Source organism: Ambystoma mexicanum, chromosome 2p (genome assembly GCF_040938575.1).
Source record: "Ambystoma mexicanum isolate Mex_15411 chromosome 2p, UKY_AmexF1_1, whole genome shotgun sequence".
Taxonomy (NCBI): Eukaryota; Metazoa; Chordata; class Amphibia; order Caudata; family Ambystomatidae; genus Ambystoma; species Ambystoma mexicanum.
Genome location: NC_090923.1, coordinates 25,602,766 through 25,616,107, shown reverse-complemented (window position 1 = coordinate 25,616,107; position 13,342 = coordinate 25,602,766). Strand labels below are relative to the sequence as shown.

General features: G+C 47.7%; 1 protein-coding gene across 10 annotated transcripts in view; it reads right to left on the bottom strand.

Moving 5' to 3' along the window:
* Positions 1–2,511: 2,511 nt before the first annotated feature.
* The window catches only part of PBRM1 (polybromo 1), a 1,258,882-nt gene continuing 1,248,051 nt past the window's right edge, over positions 2,512–13,342 (bottom strand). For all 10 annotated transcript variants that reach the window (XM_069643172.1, XM_069643175.1, XM_069643176.1 and 7 more), the window contains one exon: positions 2,512–3,159. In XM_069643172.1, coding sequence (XP_069499273.1) covers positions 2,987–3,159 — 173 coding nt within the window. In that variant the 3' untranslated portion in view covers positions 2,512–2,986. The remainder of the gene's footprint in view (positions 3,160–13,342) is intronic.

Genomic DNA, 13,342 nt, shown 5'->3' with positions numbered 1-13,342 from the left:
CGGCATCATCTACAAGGCCGTCGCCCTGAAGTCCCCAAGCTACCTTGCTGAGAAACTGTGCATCTCCAGAGGCCTACAGTCCACCAGAAGTAAGGACAAGTGCAAAGTTCAACTCTGCCAGTGCACGAAGGAAAGAACCAGAAAACAGGACTTCCCTGTCTACGCCTGAGACTCTGGAACCTCCTTCCTCATCGGCGACAGCAGACTTGTCCTGTTGCTGCTACATTTAAGGAAGTCGATCAAGACCCTCCTTTTCAATGAATGGCCCCTCCCAAACACCTCGTTCCTCACTGATAACACAGCATCTGCAGAGGCCTACGATCCACGAGAACTAAGGACATGCACATTACCTCCACCAGTGCAGGTAGGGAAGAGCCAGATGAAAGGCCCCCTCTATCTACACCACCAGACTCTGGAACCACCGCCCGTCGACGCCAGACTTGCCTCCTTACTGCTACATTTCAGTAACGGGCTCAAGACCATCCTCCAAGGAATGGCTCCCCTCTAATACCTAGATTCACACACCTTCTACTTCCCACCTTACCCGAGACTGGGTGATGTGTTCACCACCCGCCTCTTTTCCTCGCCTGGTTGCTTATAGAACCCTTGCTGCCAAATATTCCGCTTTCCCCATCCCCCAATGTTAGGTCATGGCTCCCTTGTATCTCTGCTTCCCTCACTGTGTACTTCCCCAAGCTAGGTCTGCGTGCACTAAATACCCCAATAACAAGAGTGTGGCCGTACATTACTGTGTTACTGTCTTTGATTCCTTAGGTGAGATAGGCACGGGGAGATGTGGTCAGCCTTAAGGCTTAGGAACTAGGAAAATGGTGGGACAAGGGCAAGACTTGAAAACAGGTTGGACTCTGTCAACTGCTCTTCGCTGGGTTACCCTGGAGGAGGGTGTTTTGGTCACAGGAGGTGAGTTCACGTGGTTGGTGACTTGCCCAATAAGTGCTCTCATCACAGGTTGCTCCGATTACCAGAGTTGAGGCCGCCATCTTAGAGTGGAGGTATAGAGAAGATTTTAGGGCACAGCAGCATCTATCCAGCCTGATGGAATATCAAGAGGGGCTCCTTTCTGCCTGTTGGTTATAAAGGATCACTGAAGCCCTGTTACTGTGGATATCCACACTTACAAGAGCAAAACAAGAAGCCATGTTCAATCTGACAAAACTTCCAAGGCAAACTATTCTTCATGCATGAGCAGTCAAAAAAAGCTCCCAAGCCACCACCATCGAGCATTGTCCTCTGGAATATTGTAAAGAGAGACCCTTCCTGGTCCCTCGATAGGTCTCACAAGATCCCTGCGCTCCAAAGTCTGCATGGTGGTGCCTTACCCCAAGAGGCAGATGGTGCAAAATTCAGTCCTACTCCCTTGTGTGAAAGGAAAGCCTTTTTGGCAGATACCCCCTGCAGGGTAGTAAGGCATTGTGGCACTGCAACGCTGCTAGGGTATTCTATGTCATTGTAAAACCCACTGTGCAAAACAGTACATTTATGTCAGAAGTGTGCATAGGGATGACAGGGAAAAAAGCTCCTCAAAACATGCACCCTTGCTGGACCAAGCAGGTCGAGTAGGCTTTTGCAAACCCTCAGATAGTAGGAGAACAGAGCCGGCACGGATTCAGTCGAAGGACCTAGATTGGACAGCTAAAGATGCACCTTAGTGCTAGCCTTGAAGATTCAATGGCAAAAGTAGGTCCACAAGACACCTCAAGTTTGGCCCTGGTAGGTTGCACAGTATCGGCGGTAGGTGGACCTCCCACAGGAGAGGTGTTACTCCTACAGGATGTCAATGAGAAAAGAGAGCTGTAGCTTCAGCTGGGGACTGCTAAACGGGAGGCTGGAGTAACCACAATAGATTATGCAGGAGCGGGCTGGGCTGGGCCCAAGCACTTCAGACCCAAATGCTGAGGGACAGATTTAGAAAATAACTTGCTGTAAATGTAGTAGCAATGAACTCTCCCCAGCCCCCACAAGCATGGGGCATGAGGCGATGACAGGAAGAAAAGGTAAAATAAAAGGCACTCTAGCGACCAAGTGATTGCACATTACAGCAGCATAAGATCCATCCCTGTCCGTGTGGAGAAAGGGACTGGCGACGGTGGGTGGGTTAGGCTGAAATACTTGTGTGTGAGCTTGCCGTACATGCACCGACTCCCTTTTTTAATTCTGGCTATGCAGAGTGCTACAGTGCTGTCCCAATAACCAGGACATGCTGCAAGGAAGGCAGAGTGGGGACGCGACATTGGAGTATTAAAGAAAATGTACTTTACATAAGGATACAATGTTGACATTTTAAACCAGAAGCCTGAGCACCATAGATCCAAAATTCGATCCAATTTACTGGAAAAGAAAATTCAAACATTTCGACCAGTTATCGGACGAAGAAAATGCGCAAGAGGGAGTGGAAAAATGTATTGCGCACAGAACGGCTTGTCCAGTGTTCCAAAGCTTTCTCTATCGGAGGAATATCCCACATCTCGGAGACAGCAATCAACACCACAATAAATCCACAGCTTTTTTATTCAAAATGTTTTCTCGATTATACATCCACATTATGCAAAATTTGCCACAGCAACTCCGAGGAATTCATGTACAGCCGTTGTTGGTCACCTCTGCGTGAGACGTGACTGTCATTCCGGCAAATCAGCTGGGAGCTTTGGGCCAATTTATGTTGCTCTTTTTGATATTTGTTTTTATAAAAAGAATGAGGTCACACTGGATACAGGAAGTGTAAATAAATAGACGTGACAACGATTTTCAAGACAAAACAAAAAATGAAAAAATGTCTATTTGATGGACAACTTAAAAGAACAAAAATCGAGTCCAAATGAAATATTAAAAGTGTCCTTATATCAAAATGGATTTACTATGTACAGAAATGCAATACAAAATAGGCTTCTTGGTTATCTCAGTTACTAGAAACAGCTATTGTTCCATATAACTGCGACGTTTTCAAACGGAGCCACACGCGCCACCTTCAAACGTTCTCAAGATTGTACGCTTGGCGGATGTTCAGGGTATCGCGAAGCATTAGGTCACGAAGACGCCATAGGGCATTGGCCATTGTGGTGTGGGCTCCTTTGCTTTTCAGCCAATGGGAGGGCAGGCGACTCTCTTGTTCTTTTGTCAAATGGAGATCCCGCCTTCGTGCTGAAAAATAAAAGCAAACCTAAGACTTCACAATAAAGCAGCAGTGAAAAGTGATATTAACAAGACCTTGAATTTAACAGACACTCAGGAGCTCGTCCATCTAAATCCACCTAAATAAGTAACCTTCACAGTTGAGCCCAATGCAACTAACACATGCTCTTGGAAAACAGCTGAAAGAAATACATGAAAAAAATACCCTCTGCATTTGATTTGCTCATCCTTACATTGCTTGATCAATGTACTCTGCCAGGTAAAGTGCAGTAATAGATATTGGAGAAAGTTACAGGCCTGTACCTGCCTGCACATCCAAAATAGAAATCAAAGTTGGTTGAAGTGTGGCAGGAGAATTACTGGTTGAGAGTTTTCTCTTGATGGACTCCTGCCTTTTGATGGTTTCGCTACATGACGTGTGAGAACCTGGAACTTGGCCTCCAAGTACGTTCGTGTTCCGTTTGAGGCTGCTTTGTAGGACACAAGTTCAGTTTTGAATATCATCCTGATGAGGAGGGGAACCAATAATGCATGTGCAGTGTAGGAGAGAACCGGTCATAATTATGGGTACCTTTAATAAGGCGGCTGCAGTGTGGTAGGTTACCTTGAGAGGGGCCAGCAAGGAGGCAGTTTCCCCAGTTAATTTGTGAGATCATGAGAGCTTGGACCACTGTGCAGAAGTTATCGAGGTTGATGAAGGGTTTTATTCTGCCGAGTGGGGAGGTCTGTAGCCATGCAGTGTGTGCCTTATTTACAATTTGCTTTTCGAAGATCTACTGAGGGATTTGGCTGAGTGACAGCTGCGGGATGAATCCCTGCAGGAGCATTTAACCCAACCTTTTTTGTTGTACGAGTTATTCTGTGGTGGTGTACCAATGAGGTTACATTTGGTCTTGGTGGGGTTCAGTTTCAGGCAAGTATTTGACATGCATGTGTGGACTGTAGCCAGGCATTTGTGGAGGCGAGTGTTGTTCCTGGAAGCCACTGACCAGAAGGTACATAAGCGTGTCGTCAGCATACTGTTAGGATCATTTAAGGGAGTTTAGAAGGGTTTCCTTTAAGAGAGCTAAGATGATTGGGTACAGGATGGTTCCTTGGGTGACCCCTCATGACTGGAAGTCGGCTGGATCTGAACGAGCTCATCTGTATGGTCTGGTGTCTGACAGAAGTAGGGCGGGAAACATGTTAGGACAGTTGCAGAGAAGGCCATAATGTCAGCAAGGTGGTCAGTCAAAATCTCGAAAAAAAAATCTCGACTAACAAGGTCGAAAAAAAAAGTTGAATTTCTCTTTTTTTAATTATATATTTATTTTGGGGTCCGGGATTTAAAATAAAATGGTAAAAAAAGAGGGGGTTGGGGGGAACCCCCCCATTTCGAATAAAAAACGTCATTAAAAAAATGTGATTTTTTTTCCGGTCTTATGACCATAAGCCTGTCAGCAAGGAGGAAGAGGAGTGTTAGGTGGTCAACTTTGTTGAATGCAGCCAAGAGGCCTAAGAGCACAAGAAGGCATAAGGCCCATGTACCGGTAACTTGCAGGACAACATCCACACTGGGATGGTTGAAGTCTTTGTTCTGCATTAAGGGCTATTACTGGACTGGTAATTGCACAGGAGACTAAGCTGACTATGTTGGCAAGTAGTTGGGTCACAACTATTTTATCGATAGGCTTCCAGATGAATGGGAGGCTCGTGATGGATCTGTAGTTGATCGATGTTAGCCAAGATTGTATGCAGTACCCTTTAGGTGCACTAGAACAACCCTGACCTCCTGGCAATAGGTACCCAACCTTTGGTATAAGTCTGTATGTACTACACAGGCTGGTAGTGTGGTCAAGTAGCCAGGCTCATCTCAAGAGGAGTCAATGTGAGCTGTAGGGGAGTTACACAGAGATTCACAGTGACAAGTATTCAAATAAACTCCTACACACAAGGTTTCTTGATTAAACAATTATTAATTCATTTAACAGTCAGTTTGAATAAGCCTTCTTCAGATCGGAGCAATATAACGCAACATACAAATATACTTCAAAATACACACTCTTAGTTTTCTGAATCAGCACATACCCATTTGGGATTGCCCACAGACACTACCTACTCCCCTGACTTCAATAGTTAGGGTGCTGGGGACATTAATATATCACTGTTGTATTTAGGTTATTATTGAGAGGAGTGTCAAAGAAATGAGGTTTCAGAATAAGACAAGTATTCACACAAATATTCTTCATCAGGTAAGTACTTTAAAAAAAAAACAATACAAAGTCAGTTAACTCTTTCCTAGAAGCAAGGAAGGCAAAAACACATAAGCAGAGGAGAGAAGAGTCATTCAGGGAGCCAGGCCAGCCAATGTTAACAAAACTCAAAATGAACTGAAGCACTTCTTGCAGGTAAGTAAAAGTCTTTCCACAATGTTTTAGAAGTCTTTGTAGAATAAGAAGAAATCAAAGTAGGGCCACAAGCCGATTAGGCTTGAGAGGTAAAAAAGCTGTTAGCAACCTTACAGAGGTCAAGTCTCCAATGAGGACAAGTGAGATTACACAACAACAGGCAAGTTCCTTACACTTTCCAGTACCTTTAGGTTGAAGAAAAGTGCAGCAGATGACTTCTGTTCCTGTGCAGCTCTGCAGATCCTGGTGTTCCTGGGCCTCAGTCGTGCGGACAAGAGGGAGGACTTCTGGGGTCTCCTGCACTGCAATAGGACGGTCCCCGACCGCAACCAGCAATCTACAAACAAGTGGCACTTCGGTGTTTCATATCAGTCTATCGCAAAAAGCAACACCGCAATTCCTGGCTGTCGAGATGGGCTTTCCTTGCATCTGGGGTCCAGCACTCTTGAGGTGGCTCAGGATCGGTCAGTCCTGCTTCCTGGGAGTCCGGAGGATCTTCCTGGAGCTCTTGTCCAGCTTAAAAGCAACGCACACGATCTGGTGTTCCTCTACCTGGCTATTCGGTTCCAGCAGCGACTGCAGTGGAATTTCAACCAGCTTCGAGAGCATGTCAAGGTGGCTTAATTTGGAGTTGATTGGTCCCACCAACTCAAGGGGAGAAGTCGTCCTTACAGGGCTTCTCTAGTTGATACGAATTCAGAGCTTTAGCACAGGAGCAGGGCTTCACTTGGCAAACCAACGGCCCAGGAGTTGCAGCAGGCATCTCTTCTAAGTTCTTCTTCGGATTCCTTCGTCCAGTGGTCGACTCTGCCTTCCATGCCAAGAAGACTCACTTTTATACAGATTTCTCCCATTCATTCCAGCCTAGCTCTCAGTCACCCAGCAGGGTGGCTATTCTTGCCGGACAGCCAGCCGGCCAATCACCCCAGAGTGCATTCCTGTCTCATAGGAGACTAAGCACAGGGAGTTTCAGGCACCTCCCTCTCTTCCTGCCCCCGCCAGACACCCTGGAGCCAGAGGCGGGCTTCACCTTTGAATCCCGCCAAAGGCAAAAACGGACAAAGGGACCAAACCTGGTTTGGCGCACAGAGTAAATCTCAAGAAGGACCTTTCCACAAAGAAATGGCGAAAAAAGAAGACCAGGGCATTATGACAAAAATGGCACCCTTCGGTGCTTTACTGCAGCTGCGAACGCAGCACGCGGTAAAAGCACACCACTGCCACCAGCCATTTATCGAGGAAAGGGTAACATAAAAACGTTACATAAGAAATTAGACAAAGGGGATACTAAGTAACCCCTCCAGCGCCCTATTGTAAAATAGTGTGAGCTGGGTCTAGAAAGTTACAAATGAAAGTAAAGTCAATTTCACTTTATTGCTCTTGGAAACAGTAGTTTATCCAAGAGAAGGTATTTAAACCTTTGGGAAATCTGAAAGACTTTCCTGTGCCACTGCACTGAAGGTGCTGTGTGCCAATGTAAAAATGATGCCTATGGAGTTTGTCAGACTCCACAACCAAAAGAAACATTGTTAAAAATCACATTAAAATACATGAGATAGTGGGGAAAAGGGTCTCACTCTCTCCATGTTAAAAATGAAAAAGTCCTAGTGTCCAGCAAAAGTGCTAGGGGTTTCTAAGGTAGAGAGGAATTAGCACATTTCTGAGAATTCTCACCAACACTCAAGGTCTAGCAAGCATGGATTGAGAAGGGATCTTATGAGACCTATTCAACGCGTCTGAAAATGCACCTTCAGAGATGGTCTTGTGTAGCATGTGGCTGGCGAATTACATTACTATGGATTGCCATAGACACATGATGGCTGTTAGAAAAGATTTCTCTTTTTGGCAACTTCCTCTCTATAGTTCTATGGACCACCAAACATTTTGCTTTGGTTTTGAATCTGTCCTGACTTTTTACAGTGAAATGATGCCTTCAGCTTCAATCCCAGTGGCCTTGTGCTCATTTTGTCATGGGAAAACTATCAGTACTGGGAAACTATGTTTCCTGTTGTCTTTTAGGTTTTGCAACCTTTTAGCATTGCATACAGCATCTTACAATGCAGTGCAATGAGGATACTTTTATATCACCCTAGCTTTTTACACTTGGGATACTTGGTTACTTTTGTATGTGTCTAAAGACAAGCTGGTGGCAGCAGATACATTTTTACAATGTGTGCGTTCTTTCTAGTGTGCACATTCGAGTTTACTGCATATGGCTACTAAATGTGGCAAGTGCCCAGAAATAGACACCACGAGATTTTCTTTTTCTCTTTGACCATATTGTTGTTTGGCCTTCTTCATGCCTGGCCAGGTCAAGAAATCCATTATACGGTCATGCTCTTCGGGAAAGCTGCAGCTAGTGATGCCTTTGTGTGTGTATTGCTCAGGAATTGGGTGGGACTGTCTGGACCCACTCCACATACTAGGTGTGGGGCATGAGTGAAACCAATAGTTTTCCCTGACTGGGCAACTATTAGCTGTTTGAATTGTGCAGATCCTAACCATTGGTGGGCTTGCAGCGTTGAAGAAGAACAACCAACTGAAGACTCAATGACTCCTAACGAGGCCCAGCAACCCTTCCTGCGTCTGGCCCGGTGAAGCCCTGTTGGACTATATGATCTGCGACAGCCCTGTGCGGTGCTTCAACCCCTGTACTGGGGACCAACCAGTCCTGACGTGTTTGAGGATCTGACGTCCTGAGCCTTTGGAAGTGTCCCTGGACCACCCGGGGGCCTGACCATCTCTCCAGTGGATTACCTCGCTAGAACTGTCGCTGTCCGAGTTTGCACCTGGAACGTCTGTGGTGGCCAGCTTGTGGTGCAAGTCGCCTTCCTGCCGAAAAGGATTCTGCTCGGGAAGGTTGTCTTCAACCACTTCTCTGCTGATCAAACTCTTCTCCAACCAGAGAGCTGGGGGCAGATCACTCTCCTCAGCTGGCTCCCTCCTAAGGAACAACCTCCCTCTCTGTGTCTTGAACCGGACCACCTCAAGTTCTGCAAACAATGCAAGACCTTCCTCCTCCTTCCCTCTCCCGTGCTAACCATACCCTCTGTCGCCGAGATTGGCGGCCTGGTCCCTCAAGAGTCCAATAGGGTCCTGGCCTTCTGCCCAATAACCCCCAGCATAGCACTGCCCTCTGGACCCACACCCGCCTGTCGGATGGTTTGCCTCTGCTCTGCACTTACCTTTTGGGCAGTAGACCTCCCTCTCCGCCTGGGGTGTCTCTACCCATGCACTTAACTGTTGCCTCCCAAGCGGGCACCTCCTCCCCCTTTGGGGACCCTAATAGTTTTCCTTTTTTTTCCACTGCACTTGCACGCTCTGACTGTCACAAGGCCTAGTAGGACCGCTGTCCAATTCTATTTATTCATTGCCAATTTCCTTGTTTATTTGGCTCTTGTTCTCTTCCTTTGTGGCACTTTGAAACACGGCTACATTACGAGGACTCAGTAACCAGCCGGTGCTTCCAGCAGGTTGCCACCATTATCGTAAGACTGAATCCGCCGCCTGATATCCCGGCGCCACCGGGAGATTACTAGTCCCGAGATACCAGGCGATGGATTCGGGAAGTCCCCATTCCTGTGGAGTCTCATAAGACTCTACGGGAATGGGCTCATGGAAAGCACCAGCACTGTTTTTAACAGTGCCGGTGCTTCCATGAAAACTCTGCCGTCCCGGGCCGTCGTGCCTGGTGCAACAGCCCCCACCCGAAAAATCGGAGTGGAGCGGTCCAGAATGGGTGCAGGTACGTTGCTACCCACAGCCTTATTTCCGGACCGCCATAATCAATGAGGCCCACTGTCCTGTTGTATAAGCGACTTACAAATATCCAGTAAAAAATACAAAAATTAATACATGATATTCTCTGATGGAGGGTGGAGGGTGGATTTGGAAATAATGATGGTAAAGTGTCTGGTGTAGTTTTTGCAATACAAAAGTTACAGGTGCCAGGCTAAGCTGGCACAATCAGAAACACGTTTGGGAAGAGCGGGTAAGTGGGAAAGTGTCCCGGAATTGCCACGAAGAAGCCAATCAAATAATGTTCGTCATGAAGCTGGTCTCCACTTGCAGGTGAAAGTTCAGCTGTTTTTCATTTGGCCATGTATAGGTCTTGTATAGGTTTGGCCGTGTATAGGTTTGTATCATGTAACCAGGATGTCGAAATAGGGGGCCTCAGAGTTAGCTTGGTTAGTTTGGAAGTCGCTAACTAAAGTTCAAATGCAAGGTAAAAAGGTGCCAGTCTCATGTTGGACATCAGTCCTGGCGCTGTTCTGCATCGAAGCAGCTGAACGCTCACCGTGTCTGCTCCTGCATCTGGTCTCCAGCCACGCCCGCCTCGATCCTGGAAAACCTGTAAGGAAAGAAGAGAAGAGAAAGGTGAAAACCAAGTATTTTATCAAACTTCTTACCTGCATCCGGAAACCTTCATGCCAGCGTTCCTGAGAAAAGACTCATTTAAAAGCACTGCGTTGCTCGCTGCAGCGCCGCGCTTCACTCACCTGTCCTCGGGAGTTCTTCTGGCTCCACCGCGACTGTCTGCACCGGTCGCCACATCTCTGCGCCTAGGGGAGAGAAGAAGAGACAAAAGGTGAGCAGAAGGAACATATGAGGAAAGCCTAATTTTCCGCCATAACACTTACCGGTCTTCTGTTGGTGGATCATTCCTCATTTCGGGTCGGCGCAGCTACGTTGGCAGGTACCGCACCCCGGCCCCTATGGGGAAAGGACAAAAGACATTACTGGAGGAATATAAAGACATTAAGAGGGATCGCCCCCATCGCTAACTCACCTGAGTTTACCATCGGCAAGTCAATCCCTCAACGCATCGCCTTCATTCTGCACCTGAAATAAAGGACAGATCACAGGTTAGGAAGGCAACAGAAAAGGAGGCTCAACACTTGAACTTTTGTAATCTTCATACTTACGGCATTCCGCTCGGAAAAGTCAAGTGGATTTTGCCAGCGCCATTCTGAAAACCAGTGAAGTAACTGGACAAACACGCGCCTCTGCACCAGAAGCAGGATGGAGAGTTCATCCTTTCAAACCATAAGGTGAGCTTCAACCGGGGATTTCGGAGGAAGTTAGAGAATAACGAAGGGGGGAGCAAGCACACTATTCTGCAGACTGTTAATCCCCTTTCTCATCTGCAGAAGGATATTCCTACGGGCCAGACAAGCAAGAATTAAGGGTCCTGTTCAGTCGGTGTTCCGAGTTCTGCGCATCACGCTCGAAGAGGCCACAGCAACCCAGACTAGACCAGCGCCTCCGTGGGAGTCAGGTGAGCGTTACAATTCGGACCATACACAAAGTTGTTCATTTTCGGCCAGAACGCAATAAAAGTTTTCTTGTACATGGACCATGTATGATTTGCTCATTTGGAAAGACGCTTAATAAATATCCCAGTTACTGAGAGGAAGTTTAGGTTTTGCAAAGACAATGAACAATGCTGTTCAGCATTGAGCGCCTGGAGACTACCCCTGGGCGGTAGATGTGAGCGGTATAAATCAACATAGAAGCTTGAGAGTTGCCTGCTTGAAGGCACATGTGCATCTACATGCATGGTAGTCCCCAGTATCATTGGAATGGCTGAAGTGAAAAAATACGGAATGTGAACCAGCAGGGAATGAGCAATTGAGATAAAGCCGAAACTGAGGATTGGCATACTTTGTCACTGGAAGTATAGCTCAGTGGCAAAGCGCTCGATTTGGAAGCAAGACCAAGACGACGCAGAGCAACACAGGTTTGAATCCTGGATCTGCGCATAGAAACCTCTTCACTATTAAGCGTGTTATAAAAAACTATTCTAATTATTAAAAAACTAGAACATGATTGAATATTCTGCTCGATTTCAACATGTTACTTGCAACTGGCGTATATTTGTCTAATACTTTAGAATGTCGTTTTCATGTTTTGAATAACCTGATAAAGAATAATGTTTCTCCGAGTGTCCTACTAAACAAGGTCTATGACTGGATTGCCTAGCTCACCAAAGGGGGAAGCCTTGGGATGTTAAGCATGTGCAGACTTTATTGTTTTTAAATAGGCTTGTCAATGATCAGCCCCAGGAGGGCACATTCATACAGACTGCGAAGAGTGCACCGCTTGAAGATTCTGCAGGATGACAGGGATGGAGAGGACTGGCACTGGGGCTGGAGGAAAAATGTCTTGCAACATCAGGCCCATGCAGAAGGAACAAGTTACTTACCTGTAACTGTTGTTCTCCAGCATGGGTCTGGCATGGATTCACATGCTCATGAATAAAGAATACACAGCAGTACACACATGCACAACCACGGGAGGTGGCAAAGGCTCAACATTAAGCATCACATCAAACTCAATATTAAGCAATTCTTACCTCCTCACCAGGCTCACCTTAGGCGAACAGGTTGCGCAGCACTGCTTGGCCGACCCTGGACTCCTCCCTGGAATCCCGATCGACGCAGTAGAATTTCGTGAAGGTGTGCGTTGACCTCCACGTAGCAGCCGTGCAGATGTCCAGCAAGGGCACACCAGATAGGAACGCCGTGGTAGCTGCGATCGCTCTGGTGGAATGGGCTCTCGGACGGCCAGGCAGCGGTCGGTTTGCCAACCGATGACAGTACATGATACAGCCGGAGAGACATCTGGAAATGGAAGCCTTCGAGAGAGCCTTCCCCTGATTTACAGGTCCAAAGTTCACAAAGAGTTGTGACGTCTTCCGAAAACACTTTGTGCGGTCCACGTAGAACTTCAGCGCTCTAGCCACAACCAGCGAGTGCAAAGTCCTTTCAGCCGGCGACGAAGGCGACGGGAAGAAAACAGGCAACACCAAGGGTTCGTTGAGGTGGAAGTCCGACGGCATCTTGGGCATGAAGGAGGGGTGCGTCCTGAGCACTACCCTCGTGTCGTGAAAAGTCAAGTACGGGGCTTTGCAGGAAAGGGCCTGGATCTCTCCCACCCGCCGTGCGGAGGTGATGGCCACAAGAAACGCTGTTTTCCACGACAAGAACTTCAACGGAGCCGAGTGCAGAGGCTCGAACGGAGGTCCCATGAGCTTGGTCAGCACCACGTTGAGCTCCCACGCCGGGGCCGGAGCCTTCACCAGCAGGAACGATCTGAACAGTCCCTTCATGAACTCTTTCACCAGACGATGAGACCACAAAGACGTCCGCCCCGTGGTTCTGGTGTATCGGGAGATCGCAGCAAGATGAATCTTGATGTACGCGTGCGCCAGTCCAGCCTTGGCCAGCGTCAGTAGGTACGGTAGTACTTGGGGAGCCGTAATCCGTAGAGGGTTAATCTTCTGTGCGTGGCACCAGACAGAGAACCTCTTTCATTTGTGTCCGTAGCACTTAAGAGTTGAGGACGCCCTGGCCTTTGCAAGAACCTCTCTGCAGTCGGCCGGTATGTCGTATCCTCCAAACTCTAGCGCTGCAGGAGCCAGGCCTGCAAGCTCAGCGACTTCGGGTCGTGATGGAGGATGGCGCCTCCTTCCCTGGAGTGAAGATCCACGTCCACTGGCAGCTTGATTGACGGGGACGCTGACAAGTCCAGAAGGTCCGGGAACCATATCTGTCTCGGCCACGCAGGTGCGATGAGGATCATCCTGCACCGTGACCTCTTGAGCTGGTTGATGAGCCGGATCAGCAATGGCAATGGAGGGAACGCGTATAGAAACAGGCCCTCCCAGGGGAACGAGAAAGCATCGCCCATGCTCCTCGGCTGGGGAAACCTGCTGGCGAACCTCCAGCACTTGGAGTTCTTCGCCGTCGCGAACAGATCGATCTGGGGTGTGCCCCACCGTCGGAAGAGTCGGTCCACTAGAT